The sequence below is a fragment of the Somniosus microcephalus genome, chromosome 1 (genome assembly GCF_052327205.1).
Source record: "Somniosus microcephalus isolate GS21.2 chromosome 1, FLI_Smic_1.0, whole genome shotgun sequence".
In the NCBI taxonomy this organism is placed as follows: Eukaryota; Metazoa; Chordata; class Chondrichthyes; order Squaliformes; family Somniosidae; genus Somniosus; species Somniosus microcephalus.
Window position 1 is genome coordinate 260,299,576 of NC_140987.1, and position 22,051 is coordinate 260,321,626.

The following is a 22,051-nucleotide window of genomic DNA, read 5'->3' on the forward strand; positions in this document are numbered from 1 at the left end:
GGTCAGCGAACGGAATTTCTGGCCCAGTATTGTTTGGAACTTACATAATGTGGGAATTTCTGAAAACTACGGGGGTCATTTTCACCTTCACCTCTTAGCTGTTAACTGACGGAGCGGATCGCCTGCACATTTTAGAACCATGCTAGAAATGAACATTGTGCGGGTTCTAAATCGAGTGGGTGGGCATTCCACTCTGCCAGTTACCGCACACGCCTCACTATATAAGAGGAGGGTTCCTGGGGCGCACAGGTAGAGGCAGCAGTGGAAACTCTGAGGTTGTCTGATCGGTATATAGCGCTGGATACTTACGCTGCAGGCAAGGATAACAATACAGTAGCGGGAAGTCACAAGCAGCACCACGGTACCTTGGAGACAGTGGTTACCTGGGTGGAAGTGATTAGGTCAAGAAATGGCAAGGGTCAATCATGGGGTATTCTACCATCAGCAGGATCCATAGCCTTTTCTGCAGCCACCACTAGGACTGATGAATGGTTTGTTGCCTCCCGGGTGTCATTAAGTGACGTAACTGAATGGGTGAAGATTTTGGAAAGGGATCATGAGCACTCTGAAGTCGTGATTCACTTTGGGACCAATGGTAAAGGGAAGACCAGGACTGAAGTTCTGTAAAGGGCGTTTGAGGATCTACCAATGTCCAGATAGAGAAAGTAAATAGAGCAGTAGAAGAGTATTCAAAGTAGTACAGCGGGGAGAGGGGCAAATATTAGAGCATATGGGGAAAGGGTTATGGATAAATATAAAGAAGGGGCAAAGCAGTCTAAAATGATAAGCTGAAGGAGATACAGAGAGAGACTTACCTTAGAGAAGATAGGAAAGAGGCTAAGGAGTGGGAAAGAATAAGAAAAATAGAGGGGGGGGAATGATACTGAGTATGAATGTGTCAGAGTTGCATTGTTTATATGCAAATGTATGAAGCATTAGGAATAAAGTTGGGGGACTAGGGGCAATCTTTGGCACCCTGCCAAAGTGACGCTACTCATGAGCTCAGATGTTCAGAGTCAGCAGAATATTCAACAGTGATGGGCAACAAAGCCAAACTAGTGAAGTCTAATCATGTCCTCACCTGACCTTTACACTGGTATCAGCCGTGGCTCACTGGGTAGCTCTCTTGCCTGAGTCAGAAGTTTGAGGGTTCAAGTCCCACTCCATGAAACTTGAGCACAAAAATCTAGGCTGATGCTCCAGTTGAGTCCTGCACTGTCGGAGATGATGTATTTCAGATGCGACATTAAACCGAGGCCCCGTCTGCTCTCTAAGATGGATGTAAAAGATCCCATGGCACTATTTCGAAGAAGAGCAGGAGTGTTATCCCCAATATTTATCCCTCAATCAACATCACAAAAACAGATTATTATCTGGTCATAATCACATTGCTGTTTGTGGGAACTTGCTGTGCGCAAATTGGCTGCTGCGTTTCCCACATTACAACAGTGACTACACTTCAAAAGTACTTCATTGGCTGTAAAGCACTTTGGGGCGTCCTGAGGTTGTGAAAGGCGCTATATAAATGCAAGTCTTCCTTTCGTTCTTTTGGATGGTTTCAGGAATTGGAACCCTAGCTGATTTATTTCCCCCTCCTTGGCAGGAGACACTGAGACCAATTGTAGAACGTCAAGATCTAGCCTGGTTGAGATCAGCTAGCTCGTACTGGGAGTCAAACTGGGACTTAAATAGTGTGTATGTTTTAGTAGCACAGTACGTGATACATTTACTGACAGGGCCTTGTGTTTCCTATAGAAAAGAAGAAAAGTTAATGGTGATTTTCACAAGGATTATAATCAGGCCATTACAAGGAACGGCCAGAAAAGACGTAGCTTTGAAAGTCTCCATTTCTGGACATTCTCATGTCATTTTTTTCCTCGGCTAGATTATCATAGAATCATACAGCACAGAAGGAGGCAATTCAGCCCATCGTGCCTGTGCCAGCTCTTTGAAAGAGCTCTCCAATTAGGCCCACCTCCTGCTGCTCTTTCCCCATAGCCCAGCAAAGTTGTTTTTTTCCTTTTCAAGTATTTATCCAATTCCCTTTTGAAAGTTACTATTGAATAAGCTTCCACCACCCTTTCAGGCAGAGCTTTCCCGATCGTAACAACTCGCTGCGTAAAAAAAAACAGATTCTCCTCATCTCCCCTTTGGTTCTTTTGCCAATTATTTGGCGATAAACACACAGAGCGGTGCCATTGTGAGGGTTGGCCATAAGAGGTTCAGGTTTAATAGGCTCCACTTCAGGACAGTTTCATTTTATATTCTCCTCGGCTAGATTAACATAGGTCCTCATATTCTGGAATTTAAACCTCTGTATTAATCAGCCCCAAAATAGATCTTTTAAACCAAGGACGACTTTATTTCCGTTAGAGTAGCCATGACATTTCCAGAGATAAAAAAAACATATTGGCGGAGCAGCTGCCAGGTGAAGGGGTGAATTACAGGAATACTTTTCAGATGTCAGCTCCAGTGCACCAGTCTCTCGCGCTCTCATATGTTCTCAGTCAGCCATAATTGAAAGGCAGAGTGCCTCACTCCTTCCAAAAGCTTTCCTTAATCAATCAAAACATCAAGCCAAGTAATCCATGGTCAGACCCACCTCCTGAAAAAAATGGCCACTTGAATGAGGCGGGACTGAGGCCTGTGGAACTGCACCTTGGCTAGAATCAGCCCTAGGGTTGCCAACTCTGGCTAAACATATTCCTGGAGGTTTTGTCTCATGACCTCATGCCTCCAACTGCCCTGCGCGCCCTCCACCCCCACCATCACCCCCCCACCGCCATTGGGTGCCCGACACGTCCGTTGTCGTGGCGCCCCGCCGTCCCACAGCTAATTGAAAAGCGAAAAGAATCCTCAATACCTGTTTGGATGATTCTTGACTGTCAGTCAAACAGCCTTTTTCTCGTCCCTGATATTTTGTAACTAATAAACAGAAGTGTTCAAAGAATATGAAAAAAAAACACAATATTTTTTTAACGCCCCCCCCCCTATGATTTTTCTCCAGCGTTGCTCGCAGCAGTGCCCTGGAGATTAATTCTTCAATTCCTGGAGACTCCAGGGCAATCCTGGAGGGGTTGGCGACCCTAGTCAGCCCCTCAGGAAAGGAGGGGAGGTAATTGAGCAAAAGAAAGCAGGCCCCAAATAGCTTTTAATTGTGAAGTATGTGCGACTACAGGAGATTAGATCTGCGTGTTGGCTTTAATCTGAAAATAGGCCATTTGTTTCCAAGGTTTCTGTCCTGTTCCAGTGGTGACAATGACTCGCTGCCAAGCAATGTTAAAACAACACATGGTGATCTGTCTGGCAATCGGGATAGATAATCCCTTAGCTATACACACAACTAAATACAATCACATTACTTTACATCCAGGAAACCGAGGGAGGCCTTTAAAAAGAACAGTACCTTCCATTTTCTTTAACGACTGATGGTTTGTCTTATCACCAAGCCACAAATATTTGTAATGAAAGCAAACAATGCCATACTGTTTGCCTTTATTTTTCCATTAAGTTGCACTGGGCTAAGACTCCAAGGCCCCATTCACAGTCCAGCAAAGATCATTTCCTCTGAGACTGACACTGTCGCCTCCCTTCGGTTTATGAGGTGAAAGTTGTTGAATCGCTTGCTGAGATAAATGTTTAAATGTTATATTAGCATCATTGCATGGTGTCAGCCCTGGCTCATTAGGCAGCACTCTCACCTCACAGGCAGAAGGTAGTGGCTTCGCAATCCCACTCCAGAGACCTGAGCCCCTCATCCAGGCTGAAACCTCTCCAGTGCAGTACTGAGGGAGTGCTGCACTGTCGGAGGTGCCGTCTTTCAGATGAGATGTTAAACCGAGGACCCGTCTGCCCTCTCGGATGGATGCAAAAGATCCCATGGCACTATTCGAAGAAGAGCAGGGAGTTCTCCTTGGTGCCCTGGCCAATATTGATCCCTCAACCAAGACCACTGAAACAGATGATCTGGTCCTTTATTTCATTGCTGTTTGTGGGATTTTGCTGTGTGCAAATTGGCTGCCGCATTTCTTACATTACAACAGTGGCTACCGTACTTCATTGGATGTAAAGTGCTTTGGGATATCCTGAGGTGGTGAAAGCTGGTGTATGAATGCAATTCCTTTCTTTCTTATTTATATGAGCCCAATGTTCATACCTTCCAGTTCCTCTGATTCCCAGGTCAAACCATGGGGGCCATCTGCAATTCGCCTTTTTCTGCAAAACCCTTTCACTAGCCTGGATTTTTCTCCGTGATCCCACCTCAAATCAGACTGGAGCATGATGGAAAATGCGGGGACGTTGGGTGTTAAGGCCTCCCGCAGCAATCCTACCCCAACCTTTATCTCCCTCCCCCACCTTCCAGTCCAGCCAGCCATAACAAGGGCTGCCCTTTCCATGCCTGCCATACGTAAACAACTTATCATTTTTTAAATTTGTTCCTGGGATGTGGGCTTCATTGGCAAGGCCAACATTTATTGCACTTCCCTAATTGCCCCTGAGAAGGTGGTGGTGAGCCGCCTTCTTGAACCGCTGCAGTCCTTGTGGTGAAGGTACTCCCACAGTACTGTTAGGGAGGGAGTTCCAGGATTTTGACCCAGTGACTATGAAGGATCGGCGATATATTTCCAAGTCAGGATGGTGTGTGACTTGGAGGGAAACTTGGAGGTGATGCGGTTCCCATGCACCTGCTGCCCTTGTCCTTCTAGGTGGTAGAGGTTGTGGGTTTGGGAGGTGCTGCCGAAGAAGCCTTAGCGGGTTGCTGCAGTGTATCTTGTAGATGGTACACACTGCAGCCACGGTACGCCAGTGGTGGAGGGAGTGAATGTTTAAGGTGGTGGATGGGGTGCCAATCAAGCGGGTTTCTTTGTACTGGATGGTGTTGAGCTTCTTGAATGTTGTTGGAGCTGCACTCACCCAGGCAAGTGGAGAGTATTCCATCACACTCCTGACCTGTGCCTTATAAATGGTGGAAAGGTTTTGAGGAGTCAGGAGGTGAGACATTCACTGCAGAATACCCAGCCTCTGACCTGCTCTTGTAGCCACAGTATTTATGTGGCTTGTCCAGTTACGTTTCTGGTCAACGGTGACCCCCAGAATGTTGATGGTGGGGGATTTGGCGATGGTAATACCATTGAATGTCAAGGGGTGGTGGTTAGACTCTCGCTTCTTGGAGATAGTCATTGCCTGGCACTTGTGTGGCGCGAATGTTACTTGCCACTTATCAGCCCAAGCCTGAATGTCGTTCAGGTCTTGCTGCATGCGGGCATGGACTGCTTCATTATCTGAAGAGTCGCAAATGGAACTGAACACTGTGCAGTCATCTGACCTTATGATGGAGGGAAGGTCATTGATGAAGCAGCTGAAGATGGTTGGGCCTAAGACACTGACCTGAGGAACTCCTGTAGCGATGTCCTGGAGCTGTGATGATTGACCTTCAATCACCACAACCATCTTCCTTTGTGCTAGGTATGACTCCAGCCAGTGGAGAGTCTTTCCCCTGATTCCCATTGATTTCAATTTTACTAGGGCTCCTTGATGCCACACTTGGTCAAATGCTGCCTTGATGTCAAGAGCAGTCACTCCCACCTCACCTCTGGAATTCAGCTCTTTTGTCCATGTTTGGACCAAGGCTGCAATGAGGTCTGGATCCAAGTGGTCCTGGCGGAACCTAAACTGAGCGTCAGTGAGCAGGTTATTGGTGAGTAAGTGCCGCTTGATGGCAATATCGACAACACCTTCCATCACTTTGCTGACGATTGAGAGTAGACTGATGGGGCAGTAATTGGCCGGATTTCGATTTGTCCTGTTTTTTTGTGGACAGTACATAACTGGGCAGTTTTCTACATTGTCGGATAGATGCCAGTGTTGTAGCTGTACTGGAACAGCTTGGCTAGAGGCGCGGCTAGTTCTGGAGCACAAGTCTTCAGCAGGATAGCCGGGATGTTGTCAGGGTCCATAGCCTTTGCTGTATTCAGTGCGCTCAGCCGTTTCTTGATATCACATGGAGTAAATCGAATTGGCTGAAGACTGGCTTCTGTGATGATAGGGACCTCAGGAGGAGGCCGAGATGGATCATCAACTCAGCACTTCTGGCTGAAGATGGTTGCAAACGCTTCAGCCTTGTCTTTTGCACTCGCATGCTGGGCTCCACCATCATCGAGGATGGGGATGTTCATGGAGTCTCCTCTTTCCGTCAGTTGTTTAATGGTCCACCACCATTCACGACTGGATGTGGCGGGGCTGCAGAGCTTTGATTTAATTCGCTGGTTGTGGGTTCGCTTACCTCTCTCTATAGCATGCTACTTCCGTTGTTTAGCATGCATGTAGTCCTGTGTTGCAGCTTCCCCAGATTGGCATCTCATTTTTAGGTACGCCTGGTGCTGCTCCTGGCATGCTCTTCTACAATCCTCATTGAACCAGGGTTGGTTGCCTGGCTTGATGTTAATGGTAGAGTGAGGGATATGCCGGGCCATGAGGTTACAGATTGTGATGGCTGATGGCCCACAGTGCCTCATGGATGCCCAGTTTTGAGCTGCTAGATCTGTTCCGAATCTATCCCATTTAGTACGGTGGTAGTTCCACACAACATGATGGAGGGTGTCCTCGGTGTAAAGACGGGACTTCGTCTCCACAAGGACTGTGCGGTGGTCACTGCTACCAATACTGTCATGGACAGATGCACCTGCGACAGGTAAATTGGTAAGGATGAGGTCAAGTAGGTTTTTCCTCGTGTTGGTTCTCTCACCACCTGTCACAGGCCCAGTCTGGCAGCTATGTCCTTCAGGACTCGGCCAGCTCGGTCAGTAGTGGTGCTACCGAGCCACTCTTGGTGATGGACATTGAAGTCCCCCCACCCAGAGTACATTCTGTGCCCTTGCTACCCTCAGTGCTTCTTCCAAGTGATGTTCAACATGGAGGAGTACTGATTCATCAGCTGAGGGAGGGCGGTAGGTGGTAATCAGCAGAAGGTTTCCTTGCCCATGTTTGACCTGATGCCATGAGAATTCATGGGGTCCAGAGTCAATGTTGAGGACTCCCAGGGCCATTCCTTCCCGACTGTATACCACTGTGCCGCCACCTCTGGTGGGTCTGTCCTACCGGTGAGACAGGACATACCCAGGGATGGTGATGGAGGAGTTTGGTACATTGGCTGAAAGGTCTGATTCTGTGAGTATGACTATGTCAGGCTGTTGCTTGACTAGTCTGTGGCAGATGTTAGTGAAGAGGACTTTGTGGGGTCAACTGGGCAGGGTGTGCCATTGTCATGTTCAAAGCCGGTGCCGAGTGGCCTGTCCAGTTTTATTATTATTATTGTTTCTTGTAGCGGTTTGTTACAATTGACTGGCTTGCTAGGCTATTTCAGAAGGCAGTTAAGAGTCAACCACATTGCTGTGGGTCTGGAGTCACTATAGGCCAGATCGGGTAAGGACGGCAGATTTCCTTCCCTAAAGAACTTTAGTGAACCAGATGGGTTTTTATGATAATCCAGTTGTTTCATAGTCACCATTTCTGATACTAGTTTTTTATTCCAGACTTATTTAATTAACTGAATTTAAATTCCACAGCTCCATGGTGGGATTTGAGCTCACGTCTCCGGATCATTAGTCCAGGCCATGGGACTATTAGTCCAGTAACATAACCACTCTGTTACCGTTCCCATCAGAATATATAATGCCTTTAACATAGTAAAAATGTCCCAAGGCGCTTCACGGGAGCGATTATCAAACAAAATTTGACACCGAGCCATACAAGGAGATATTAGGGCAGGTGATCAAATGCTTGTTCAAAGAGGTAAGTTTTAAGGAGTGTCTTAAAGAGGGACAGAGAGAGGTAGAGCGGAGAAGTTTAGGGAGGGAATTCCAGAGCTCATGGCCTAGGGAGCTGATGGCATGGTCGGCAATGTTGGAGCGATGAAAATCGGGGATGCACAAGAGGCCAGAATTGGAGGAACACAGATATTTCGCAGGGTTGTAGGGCTGGAGGATGTTACAGAGATAGAGAGGGACGAGGCCATGGAGGGATTTCAAAACAAGATTGAGAATTCAATGTAGGTCAGCGAGTACAAGGTGAACGGGTCTTAGTGCAAATTAGGATACGAGCAGCAGAGGTTTGGATGAGCTCAACTTTACATAGAGGGTGCACCTGCTGCCACTGTTATATTTGAGAGTCATTTTCTTTTCTTTCTCTACAGGAGTGTGTGCCGTTGGAAAGCCAATGTGCCTTCTCTTCGAATACATGGCCTACGGAGACCTGAACGAGTACTTACGCAGGAGGTCGTCCATCAACGTTCGCACCTTGAGCCAGGCCAGCTTTGTGCAGCGGAGCTTTGGCTCAGGCACAGACCTGTTGCCCCTCAGCTGCACCGACCAGCTCAACATCGCAAAGCAGATCTCAGCGGGCATGACCTACCTGTCTGAGCGCAAGTTTGTTCATCGGGACCTGGCCACGCGCAACTGCTTGGTCGGAGAAAACCTGGTGGTTAAAATTGCTGACTTTGGACTCTCCAGGAATATCTACTCTGCAGACTACTACAAAGCTAATGAGAATGACGCTATCCCAATCAGGTGGATGCCGCCTGAATCTATATTCTTCAACCGTTACACGACTGAATCTGACGTCTGGGCTTATGGTGTGGTCCTTTGGGAAATCTTCTCTTCCGGCATGCAGCCATACTACGGCATGGCCCATGAGGAGGTGATCTACTATGTCCGAGATGGGAACATCCTCTCTTGCCCTGAGAACTGCCCACCGGAGCTGTACAATTTGATGCGCCTCTGCTGGAGTAACATGCCATCCGACAGGCCGAGCTTCGCAAGCATCCATCGCATTCTGGAGCGCATGCACGAGAGAATGACGGCCGCAGTTCCAGTGTGATCCTCCTCCAGCCCCTGTAACTCTGTATAGCTCCACGTACTGGCGTCCTCGTGAGAGTGGCGAGCATCACGCTGACTGGCCTGGCAGCCTGAGCATGGTTGACATGGACAGCAGAAGTGGAGAGTCTTGAGGTCACACACTGAGCCATCAGAACACACAGAGACCAACAGTTACACTGACTTATAGATCTCCATTTCACAAACTTGGGTCCTATGCGCTATAGATCTAGACACCCAAGATCAAGTAGCATTTTAAAGATACCAGCTCTTTATTTATGAACCCGTTTGTGAATTATAATATGATTTTTTTTATTCATATATGATGACATACTATGAGGTGTTTTGATAGAGTAATTAAAGAGAAACTGTTACCACTGGCAGAAGGGTCGTTAACCAGAGGACACAGATTTAAGATATTTGGCAAAAAAATCCAGGGGGGAAAATGAGGAGAATTTTTTTACTTAGTGAGTTGCTATGATCTGGAATGCACTGCCTGAACGAGTGGTGGGAGCAGATTCAATAGTAACTGTCAAAAGGGAATTGGATAAATACTTGAAAAGGAAAAATTTGCAGGGCGATGGGGAAAGGGCAGGGGAGTGGGACTAATTGGAGAGCTCTTTCAAAAAGCTGGCACAGGCTCGATTGGCCGAATGGCCTCCTTCTGTGCTGTACGATTCTATCATTCTGTTACCAAGACAGACTTTATCACAAAGCAGAAATGTTGTCATTATTAACCATAGATAAGTTTTTAAATCATGCTCTGTTGGTAGTTTTTTTATTGTGAAGTAAGTATTGCAGTAACTGTGTAAGTGGATTTCAACTAGACTGTAGAAAACCTGGGTCAATCAACAAAGAAGAGATGGCCCGATCCATTTCTATAAGTGACTGTGGCGCAGTGGGCAGATGATTCACACTGCTGACATTTATGTTTTACTGGGTAAACGAGAGTGTTGGATAAACCATACTTAAAAGCTGGCTTAAAAATTACACAAAGTGTAAGACAGTTTGCCAATGTCATGAACTCCCAAAAAAAAATCAGATGAAGAAATCCCCACTGCATGTATAAAGGTTACCAGTGATGTTGTCCAGAGACTCAGAGAAACTCTGCAGATATCGTTGAGGTACTGCTGAACATTTCAACCAGACCTAATTGTCCTGAAGCTAATACTGAGGACACTCACCTGCCAATTTACTCAAGTGGAGTGTAACTGATTAAGACAAAAGCAAAATACTGCGGATACTGGAAATCTGAAATAAAAAAAAATACTGGAAATACTCAGCAGGTCAGGCAGCATCTGTGGAGCGAGAAACAGAGTTAACGTTTCAGGTCGACGACCCTTCGTCAGAACTGAGGGTTAAGAATTTGTTCTGAGGGGTCTGTTTTGAGGCTGAACCACTGCTGGTTTTTTATCTTCTACAATTTCTTTGCTGGTCATTGGCAGCAGAAGCAGTCCCTTCAGATCCGCTCGTGATTTCCAGATTCCAGCTGTATTGAGTCATATGTCACACGAGACCCTCGTGGATCACAAAAGTGAACCTCTTCATCCATAGCCAGTGTACTTTAAAAAGAATGAATGGGCATATGCCCGTGCAACGCACGACACTTAAGCTTTATTTTCTGTACAACAGCTCTGTGTTTAAGCAAAATGAAAAAGAAACTTATGGAAATTGCCTGTCGTTCACTTAACAATGAAGTGTTGTCAACATAAAGGAGAGCTGAGACTTTGAGAAAGGCATAAAAATCCCCACACAACTCAACAGCTCCTATTGATTCCACTCATGAATAGTTGTGCTTGTTTTTGTTGCGGCTGTGCGGTACAATTAGCATGAAAGCCCTTCTTACACCAAAATCCCACAGACTGTTAGAGAGCAGCATATTTGGGTAAATGCTGGAACATCCTCTAGAGATGGAGTCGTTCCAAGTGAACTTGGGTAGTACTGGCAGCGTCCTAACTCAACTTCTGTATGGAACGAGGTTCATAAATTAAGTTGGCAATTAATTAAGCGATGGACTTTTAACACTCTTTGTAGCATGGTGATCACACTATTGGTGCAGTAGGTATCTCTTTAGACAGATTCCTGTGCTTTTGGGTCTCTGCATTTGTGAGCGAGAGCGTGAGGCTCTATTTTAAATTTGTTTTGGGACACAGCAGATTTTGTGCATGTGCCAGGCTACTTTACATTTTTTATTGTGACACAATGATGAACTATGCCATATACGAATGGCATTTTCCACCATACTTCCTCTACATTATGGTGGCAATTATTTAAGGGTATCTTTTTGTCTCACCCACAATCCCTTGCTATAATGTCTATTTTTATTCATTCCCGGGTTGTGGGTGTCGCTGGCAAGGCCAGCATTTATTGCCCATCCCTAATTGTCCTTGAGAAGGTGGTGGTGAGCCGCCTTCTTGAACCACTTCAGTCCGTGTGGTGAGGGTACTCCCACAGTGCTGTTAGGGAGGGAGTTCCAGGATTTTGACCCAGCGACGTTGAAGGAACAGCGATATACTTCTAAGTCAGGATGGTGTGTGACCTGGAGGTGGCAGTGTTCCCATGCGCCTGCTGCCCTTGTCCTTCTAGGTGGAAGAGGTCGTGGGTTTGGGAGGTGCTGCCGAAGAAGCCTTGGCGAGTTGCTGCAGTGCATCTTGTAGATGGTACACACTGCAGCCACGGTACGCCAGTGGTGGAGGGAGTGAATATTTAAGACCTGTGACCTGAAGTCACCTGAGGGGAGTCATGAACATTATATTTATTTTCAAGGTTTTGTTTTGTTTTCCTTGAGTGTCTGCTGTGTGTTTTATATATATATATATAAAAGAAACACCTGCATATAATGACACCACTGTTCCCGGTCAGAATGGAAATGATTTGGTAATTTCCCCCGTCAATCACGTCTGGAGACCGCACTGCTGTAAGTAACGGATTGATTTTACATTCTGAGTTTGCATTATGTAACTATCCTCCACTCGCTGCACTTTGCTGGAGAAATTACCCTGCTTTTTTCGGGAGAGGTTGCTGCAGTTTCAGTCACGAGTTCTGTTTGCTGCAGACTCTAAGTAGACCGTGTTGGCTGTAAAATAGATTGTTTGCTGTGAGTCCAGCCGTAAGTCCGGCCCCACCTCCAACTCATTGGCTGACAGAGTGGTGTCAATAGACAATCTGTACAAAAAAACAATCTTCAATTGGGAGTTTCAGGCTACATTTATACTGCAAGTTTAGTGTTGGTGCAAAGTGACTTCTGCTGAACTGAACTGGCAGTGTAAGTCAGGAGTCAGGGCTTACGAATATACAAACAAACATATAAAGAGTGGCGGAAAGGAAAAGACCCTTTGGTCCCTCCAGCCTGTCCCACACAATTGTGATACCTTGTGTATCTCGTGCATGGCTTGGCTCTGGATCGAACCAGAGTGAGACTCGCAGAAGTGGGTAGCATTGCACCGCTTGTGTTTGACACTGTGTGGAGTGTAAATCCAGTGTGGTGATAATTCTAGGTTGAGGCCTGCTCAGACTGTTGCACCTCCTGGGCTCTTTGTAAGCATGTCTTACCTCAATTTAAATGTTTAATAAAAGAGTGAGGACTCCTTTATACTTTTTTATCAGTTACATTTATAACGGTTGAGAGGAAGCTCTGAGCGTGTCTCCTAAACAGATGTTCCAGCCAGGCAGGAGCCAGGCAATGTAAACAGGGTATTGTCTGGCTGGCACCCGACTTGCAACTATCAGTCTCAGACCAGTCTCTGCTACATTGTAAGTGCACCCTTAGTGTAAAATAATTCTACTGCATGGAACCGTGACTGCTAGCTCCACCTGACAATAGTTGTGGGGGGTGGTGGTGGGGGGAGGGGGGGTCACATAGCTACATCACTCAGGGGACGGGTGTATTTGAGGATATCCCCTGCTCAGTGTCGGCTATATACTGCCACTTGAAGCAGTAGATGAAGGCTAATGGCAGGACTATTATCGTGTGCCGGCTGACAAAGAGCTATCCAGCCTAATCCCACTTTCCAGCTCTTGGTCCGTAGCCCTGTAGGTTACAGCACTTAAAGTGCATATCCAAGGACTTTTTAAATGTGATGAGGGTTCCTGCCTCTACCACCCTTTCAGGCAGTGAGTTCCAGACCCCCACCACCCTCTGGGTGAAATTAGTTCTCCTCAACTCCCCTCTAATCCTAAGGTATGAAAACATCCTCCGCTTTTGTTGCATTTTTTTGTTGTTGCGTCTCAACAGAAATGGATTCCACACTTTTAATTTATTTCCAAGGAATACATTTCCTAAGTTTGAAATGCTTTTTGCTGCCACCTCTCCATGTTTAAGTGAGTGCACTGAAAGGTAAAAGGGCGGTGGTGGGTACTTTGTAACATCCATGTAACTTATTAAAATATACACCGCAGAGCATTTGATTTCTGGCAGTGTGCTTGAAGTTGACACAAATACCTTTTCAATAGTGCTAGCGCAAACCCTTGCTTGTAGTGGTGCTCCCACTAAATACAGTTTACACTGGCGCTAAACACGATAAAAAATAGGGCCCACGGATTGATCTCTACTGTAAACCATTATAGGTTGATGCAGCTGTTAGAATTCCCATGTACCTTTATGACTCAATCATCAATTCCTCTTTTCCACATCTTCCACTGTGACATCAAGGTATTTATTTAACGATTGTCCAGATTACTTTATTTCAGTTCTTTATAATAAATCCTCAATGTTATTCATATCGTATCAATATTCTTCAATCAAAGGTTTTGTAAAAATAAACATCATGATTTAAGCTACCAAACCTTTGGATGTTTTATTTCTTCTTAAAAATAAATTTCAATAAATTATTTTTTTTGAATACTTTCTGCCCCTTGCTTTGTATCCATGGTTCATGCCCCATTCCCATACAGGCGAACGGTTTCTGCCAATGGTGCTTTTCATGCAGCTTTTAAGAGGCAGGAGCTGGGATTCTGAAGTGGTTATTCACCATTCCTTCCTCCCAGTGGAGATGCTCTGGGCCTCTGCATATGATTATCAATGGGTAAACCATCTTGGGAATCGTAGAGGTGGACCTATAGCCTACCTTTCCATATCATAGATAGGATGATACCAGAACTGAGAGGGTACAAGTATCAGGAAAGATTGAACAGGCTGGGACTCTTCTCTAGAAAAGAGAAGACTGAGAGGTAACCTGATAGCGGTCTTTAAAATTATGAAGGAGTTTGATAGGGTAGATGTAGAGAAGATGTTTCCACTTGTGGGAGAGTACAAAACTAGGGACTATAAATATAAGATAGTCATTAATAAATCCAATAAGGAATTCAGGAGAAACATCTTTACCCAGAGAGTGGTGAGAATGTGGAACTCACTACCACAGGGCGTGGTTGAGGCGATTGGCATAGATGCATTCAAAGTGAAGCTAGATAAACACATGAAGGAGAAAGGAATAGAAGGATATGCTGATAGGGTGAGATGAAATAGGGTGGGAGGAGGTTTGTGTGGAGCATAGACACCAGCATGTTGGCAGAATGGCCAGTTTCTATGTTGTAAATACTATGTAATTCTATCTAAGCATAGTACATTGAAGAATCAGTGTGCTGTGGCAAAGTACTGTTCAGCTCCTCCCCGCCTCTATAATTGCTTATTGAATTTCCTGATCTATAGCTGAAGTTTATAGGAAAATCATCTTTTGGTTGAGCTTTATACCAATTTCTGTTTTTTTTTGTCCCCCAGCAGTATGCAATGAGCACTGGGGAATCTCACAATACCTTAATTTAAATACAATATGCTGCGTTAATCCCGAAAAGTTCTCCGACATTCTTGCATGACTATGTCAAGCAGCACATTATTATATTTTGTTGCAATTCAGGAACCAAGGGTCACAGCTCATAATAAGGACAGCAACAAGGTTGAAAAGAGTAGAAAAGAAGACTAGATAAATTAGGAGGTAGTGATTAGTTGATGCCATGTTTGGATTATTTAAAGCCTTAAGATTGTAGGAGGAAGTATCACAGGGGTCATTCCCACTGACTCCAGGCGGGGGTGGGAGGGGGGGAACTGACGGGATTGGGACTAAGTGGATAACAGGCCTCCCTCTGTGCTGTACAGTTCTGAGTCTATGGGAGTAATTTTAACCCCCAAAAATGGGTGGATTTGGGTTGGGTGGGAAGTTAAAAAATTTTAAATTTCAAACCCAAAAGCAACCCACCTCGAACCAGTTAAAACTTTTTATTGGTGTGTGGCTCTTCACTGTCATAAAAATTAATCAGCAATACTTTCATTTAAACAGTGCTTCAGCATACTTTGGCCTACATCAGATGACACTATTTATTAGATTTCCATTAAGCTGTTGTAACTAGTTTTCATTGCAATCCAGCATGAAGAAAGGTTTAAGCATAACAATGGTTATAAATATAATGGCTATTTCATCTCTCTGGACTATACTACCACAATGATGTACAGCCACAGCGTTTTGCTATAATTTAATTACATGGGAATTGGTAAGATTATTAATAATAATAATGGTTAGGCCTGTAGGGGGTGGCGTGTGTGCAGTCAGCTCGCCTCTGACTGGGTTCCCGAGCGGTTTGAATTGCTCCCACGCCCCTGGGTTCTAGACACAGGCGGCGATACAGAATTGGAGTAGACAACTGGTTTGGTACAAGAAAACTGTATTTTTATTAAAAGGCACAATAAAATTACAACACTGGAAATTACTGGAATAGTTACAGGCTTACAAGAATACACTTAATTAGGAATGGGGAACACACGACACATCGAGGGAAAAAAAATACAGTATTAATCCCCTTACCCTTGTCCCACAGATAAACAGTCTAAAAACACAACTGAGGAAAATCTTGATGGATGAAAACAAGGTAGTAGGCTCAGAGTTACATGAGGACCAGGCCATGATGGTCCATTTAAAAGAAATTATAGCTGTGCTGGAGAAGCACGCAAAGACCGTAAATGCCCTCATAAGAGAGGACAGAAATGCTTCAGATCAGGCTGCACAGAATGAGGTGTGTGTACTGTACAGGGCATGGTTGCTGGGCGAGGGCCGCAGTAACCTGGAGGATTTAAAACAGTGTTTAGTCCCCTCCTGGATCAGCAACAAGCACCTCGCAGCCCTCCATCCTTTTGAGAATGCATTAAGCCCGTGTCAACTCCGGCTAGCTTCTGAGGCCTACCTCGTCCCAGTAGATTGTGGATGGTCTAATCATACCATCATGGGTATAGTAGTAAGGATGCCGGTCATGGGTGGGACAGCCCAACCCGCACCGGTATACAGGGTAGAGAACATTGAAGTCATTCAAGGGGGTGCACACATCCGTTTCACAGCGGTCCCACCTTATGTCATAAAGTGGGAGCACGCTATGACAGGTACTGACCTCTCGGGGTGCCGGAGCCGGGGAGCACACATAATCCTGTGTCCCCAGCACTTGAACGCTTATTCAAAACTAAAGTGCGGGTTTAGAGCTGCTGACGCAAAACCTATAAATTGTACCATGGAGGTAATGGCACAAGACCATGTTCCCCCACAGGTAGCATATATAGGAGGTGGGACATAATTGTGTCACCACAGGAGCGCCCCACTACCAGCATGGACAGCATAGCTGGTGTCCGGTAAGTGACAGCAGTTTCTGCTTTAAACCCGAGGCAGAAGTTCAAGTGGCCCAGGAACGAATTGTCCCCATTCCTGAACCCTCCACTGTTCACCTCACTGTAAAAGAAAACTTCACTAATCTACAAAAGTATGTAGTGCATTTTGGCTACAAAATTCCCCCTCTCCCAGAACATCTTACCAAAATACTCAAAGCAGTAATAGTCTCACAGAAACATTTCTACACGTTAGAGCAGAAGACGGTAGGGATAGGGGCCAAGATATTGGATATTGTGGTTCCACCCTGGTGGGACATTTTTAAAAATATAGAGGTCCCTTTGTGGATTAGACTGGCTTCCCACATCCTCGTGGTTTGCCAGCTGGGGATAGTATTGTACCTAGTGTGCACTCAGTGCAAGGGAAAAGGCCAGCTACTAGAATTCTGAAACCAAAAGACCTGGAAGGAACATTATGTGAAGGTGGAGGGAGATACACCTGTTTGAGTTTTTTGTATTTCTGAATAAAGATTGTTGTTTTTTTGTGTTTTGTTGTTTTAATAAAGATTTTTGACGTATTGTTTTAATAAAGGTGAATGTGTACCAAGTGGTGTAGGGGTGTTAGACCCCCTCCATGCTTGGATGTGTGTAAACGACTGTAATTATCCTATGTATGCTTATGTACACTACATTTTTACAGAATGGGAAATGCATGTGTCGTGGGATCATAGATAGGTAATTACAGGGGAAGATTGACTATGGAGGGTCGGAAATTTTGCTCACCTTGTCAGGATGATATTAAAGCGAGTTTAGTATCAATAGGGGAGAGTGTAGGGTTCTCAAAATTCCCACATTCCCCAAAATTATGGATAAAGGGACCCTGTATGGACAAGTTATTAAAAAGGGTACCCAAAATGGCTTCTGAAACCTCGTGACCAAAACCGACAGGATTTTAAAAGCAAGGCCCTGCAAAAAGGCAGGCCCGGAAACGAAACCTAACATGCATGAAGCTGTGAAAAGACTTTGTGAAGCCAGACAGCTAGGTAAACACAGAATATGCATTCTTCACCTTGGAACAGATCAAGTCAGGATGGGCCTAATCTGAAGGCCATCAACTCTTCGCATAAATAATTGGTAACAGTGTAAGGGGTTTTCCTTGAGAGATGTCCCTGAGGTTTCTCTCTCTAGAGGCCTCTCTCTCTTGCACAGTAAAACCTTGAGTGGTTCGACCCACTCGCCCCTTAGATTCTATACTCTGGACTTTGGGGCAGGAACTACAATGTAGAGAAAACTCTTGTAGACCAAGTTTGATGAAACAAAATGAAATTTTATTGCATAAGGAAAATTATCAAATCAAATGCAAGCAGATAAGGGAGTACATGGGAGGGAAAAACACACAAACAAATCATAACGACACAGTACTAACTAAGGCAAATACAGGCATCTTATATTCTACAAAGATCATCATGAAATAAGGAAACACACGGAACATCGAGGGACAACAACTCATGTTAATTGTACCCTTAAATCCATCCCCTTATTAAACCTATCTAGATCTGATTGTGAAGGGCCAGAAACATGCTCACCAATCTCACTAGGAAGTGCAAGGTTTTGAAATCGAGTCTGTGTTTGGTCCTTTCAGGCGTTTCGTCTCCACGTGGATCGTGGAGCCCCTGCGAGCTGCGCCACACCTCTCTCCTGAGGTGGGGGTCGGGGCGGCTGGACACCGGCGGGCCTGGATGTTGGCGGGGTCGAGGATCGTCGGCTCGACTCTGGTTAGAGGAGCCTTGGGTTGGCTCCCATCGCTTCATCAGTTTTCTTTTATCTCTTCTCCCGAGCCGGGGTGGCCGGAAAGTTTCTTCTCTTGGGGTTTTATTTTTTTGTTTCTTCTCCCAAGTTGGGTCGATGGCCTCTCGTTCCGGCAACGGCCCGGGGATGGTCGATGATCTCCCGATGTGTTTCCCCGGGGCGGGACGTCGGCTTCGAGACGGCCTTCTCGATGTTGGCTTTCTTCATCCTCCTGAGAGTGCCTGCTTCTTCTTCTGAGTGTGTCTTCCGTCTGAGCTCAAGCTGCAAGCTTTTTTTCCAACTGCCGAAAAGTCTTCCAGATATACCTTTCTTCCAGAAGCTTCCATCTCCCGCCCAAAATCAGGTTAGTCTTTGTTTTACTTTTGGCGGGCTGGGAGCACAGTGGGGTAGTTATTATATTTTAAAATGTCTTAAACGGCCGGTAAAGGCCCATCTCTGGTCTGGAATTACCTTCATTGTTTTTAATGTCCTGCTGATCTCGTTATCTAGTCCTGGGTGCTGTTCTCATGAATATGAAATTGTCCCCTTTTGTCTGGGTCAACATTTAGATGGCCTCTGTCTCCAGGCCGATCTTGACTGGATCTGCATCTAATCCATATGCATATGTGTAGGTCTGGTTTCGTTCTCTCAGAAACGGCTTCCAGAACTTGCTGTAGGCTGAATCCACAAAGCTGTCTGAGGTTGTGCAGGAACCATTTTAAAGTGTCCCAATAAGCTGGTCACATGGTATGGCGGCCATTTTGTATGCCCCTTTTTCTGGGCTTCTTTTAAAACAGTCTTTAAAATCACGGCCTCTTCTGCCACTTGACCCTTATTAATACAAAGTCCAATTTTGCGAATCCTACACTAGCTCACAGGTAGCTGCCAAGCCAGGAAAGACGATTAAGTTTCATAAATAACAAACAGCCAGGATATCGAAGACATTAAACACAGAGACAACTACCCCAGAAGTCGTTAAAGTAAATGGCTGCAATCATTTTAAACGAGCCCGCCAAAAGTTAGACAAAGGACTGACCTGATTTGATGCGCAGATAAGGCGTGAAGAACCGGGTATAATTGTAGGCCCATTGGTAGTGATCGGTCTCTTATCTCTTGGCCTTTGCCTCCTGCCTCTCTCATTCTCGCTTCGTGCCTCGTTGCGGGCTCTCTTCTCCCTCCCCGCACCGCTCGACACCAAGGACGCCCATTACTACACTGGGGCCCAAACGCGGGAGGAGAACGAGACCCGATTCGAAAACGCACAGGACATACGGGGCCATGAACAGACGAGACGAGACGAGACGAGAAAAACGATAAACCCGGTAAAGGCAGAGAAGGGCAGCAAAAAGACGCATTGGGGACAAACGGCCTAGTTATAAGCTGGCGTTTGATGCATGGAGAGTGAAATCAGGACAAACGGCCTAGTTATAAGCTGGCATTCGATGAATAAACTGGCGTTCGAAGCATGGGTAGAAAAATCAGTTTAACGGTATAAACCGCCAACCAAGCCCCAACCGTGATAAACCCGTCAGCGACCAAACCGTCAGAAGAAGAAGACCCATCGCGACAAAGTACTCAACGAAGACGTTAGTGGAGGAAAGGGGAGGGTGCTTCGCACAAACAACTCCATCACCGCGCCCTGTGATCACGTGACGATGACGAACCCCAAAGGACAACAAGAGTAAACCCCAAGACCACAACCAGTTAAATCAACAGGTTTCGAATTGGTGAGCATGAATTCCTGGCCCCTCGTAGCTTAATCTAGTTAGGTATTGGGGGTGGGATAAGGATAAGGGGATTTTTAATGTATTTGTTTCCCTCGATGTGCCGTGTGTTCCCCATTCCCATATAAGTGTAATTGTTTATGCCTGTAATTATTTCAGTAATTCTCAGTAAGATTGTGTTTTATTCAGCCTTTTAATAAAATTCACGGTTTCTTGTACCAAACCACTTGTCTACTCGATTTTCTGTATCGCCGCCTGTACCTAAGTCCAGTGTCTAGAACCCAGGGGTGTGGGAGCGATTCAAACCGCTCAGAGACAGTCAGGGGTGAAGCTGACTGGGCACACGCCACCCCCTACACACCGAATATCTCCCCTGCACCGTCTTCACCCGCATCTTAACACAGGGCCTGCTCCCCTCATTGTTTTCAAGGGGACACAGGTCGACAGGCTGCACTGGTTCTAGTCAGGGCTGTGGGGCGGCTGGGGTCAGTGTACCTGTAGTGGCCGCTACCCTCCCAGGGCCAGTCAATAGGGTCCTCATCACGTCCAAAAATGACTCGACTGTGGCGGGAGGGATCCCTAACTCTGTCTTTTGGGCTGGGGCTGAGGAATTATTTCCCTTGTTATCCTTCCAAGGGTTTCTGCACTCCTTCCTCCAGTGTCCATCCTTCCCACACTCGTAACAATTAAGCTTTGTGCTGGAAAGGTTATTCCCTTCCTGATGCCACTCCTTCCTACCCTATCCGAGTTTTACTTCATGCACCTTCCTCTTAGGTGGGTGTGCATCGGTTCCCTGACCATTCCTGTAGGCTAATGTCAACTGTCTGATCACCGTGAGTTCGGTAGTCAGGGGATTCTTAGGGTCAAACCAGACTTCCGCCTTGGCCCTGACCTGTGGCAAGCTGTTTGCCACCAAGCAACGGAACCAGTGGGCCAGCTGATCCCGGTCCAGGAATGCCCAGTTAGGTGCCCCTGTGCAGGCACTCCTATACATCGGCCACAACCGGTCCGCGAAAGCCTGCGGGGTTTCCCCTGCGATCTGCACTGTCTTCTCCACTCGGGAGAAAGGACTTCCCTCATTCATCCCCATGGCCTCAAGAACTTCCTCCTTAAGTTCCCCATACTCACACTGTCCCTTCTTACACTGGTCAGAAAGGGACTGGAGGAGATTACCCTCCAGGGAGAACAGCGGCATTTTGGCCTGCTCGGCATCATCGCACTCGTTGATGTTAGCCACCTGCTCCACCTCCCTGAAGTGGACCGAGGGGTCCCCTTTCTCTGTGAGCTTTGGTATGTGGCTTATCATAGCTCTAAGCTGTTGGGTGCCGTAGGGAACTACGAACTGGTTTTGGAGGGGTCCCTCTTCCCCGTCACGAGCGGGTGGGCCGAACCTCCGCTGCCGGGCCAGGCACATCGGCTCCAGTTCCAGCCTCTCTTGCGGGGGTTGTTACACCTCTGCTTCTACCCCTAACTCCACCCCCCCTTGCTGCCAGACCTCGCTAAAACCTGGCGCTACGGGTGGTGGTCGTGGGACCTCCTGTTCCTCAACCGTGTCGTCTCTTGGCACTACCACTGGTGTCTGAACCGTTCTCCCCTCGTTCCCTGTGAAATCCGCCTGGGGTGCCTTCAGGCTTATGAGGCACACCATGCCCTTTGCCTTCCTTAGGGCAAGGCTCAGATTCTCTATCTGTTCCTTGCAAGGGCCATGATCTGCATCTTCAAACCCCTGCTCACTCGCTAACTATAAGCTGCCTTTATGTCTTTTACTTTCTCCTCCTGCTCTCTTACTTATCTCGCGAGGCGGGCATTCTTCTCCCGCAACCTCAGCTCATTGCTCTTGGCCTCGGTGACCTGGCACTGTAGCTATTCCATCCTGGCCTTATGCTCCCCCATTAACTGTACCCTTTCCTGATTCAGGGCCTGCAATGCTACCAGTAACTTCTCCCCTGCTAGAGTCCTGTCTTGGACTTCCAGGGCTGACTCCTGCATCTCGGCTGCCTGTGCTTCAACGAGCCTGTCCAGAAGCTGGATCTGTTTCTTGAAGCACATCAGCCAGACTGCCTTTTCTCTGGATTTCCTATGATCCTTCC

At 46.3% G+C, this 22,051-nt stretch overlaps 1 protein-coding gene across 1 annotated transcript in view; it reads left to right on the forward strand.

The window, feature by feature from the left end:
- The window catches only part of musk (muscle, skeletal, receptor tyrosine kinase), a 216,861-nt gene extending 206,035 nt beyond the window's left edge, over positions 1-10,826 (forward strand). The window contains exon 17 of the mRNA XM_085992850.1: positions 8,192-10,826. Within this exon, the coding sequence (XP_085848976.1) occupies positions 8,192-8,874 (683 nt within the window). The 3' untranslated portion in view covers positions 8,875-10,826. The remainder of the gene's footprint in view (positions 1-8,191) is intronic.
- Positions 10,827-22,051: the final 11,225 nt, after the last annotated feature.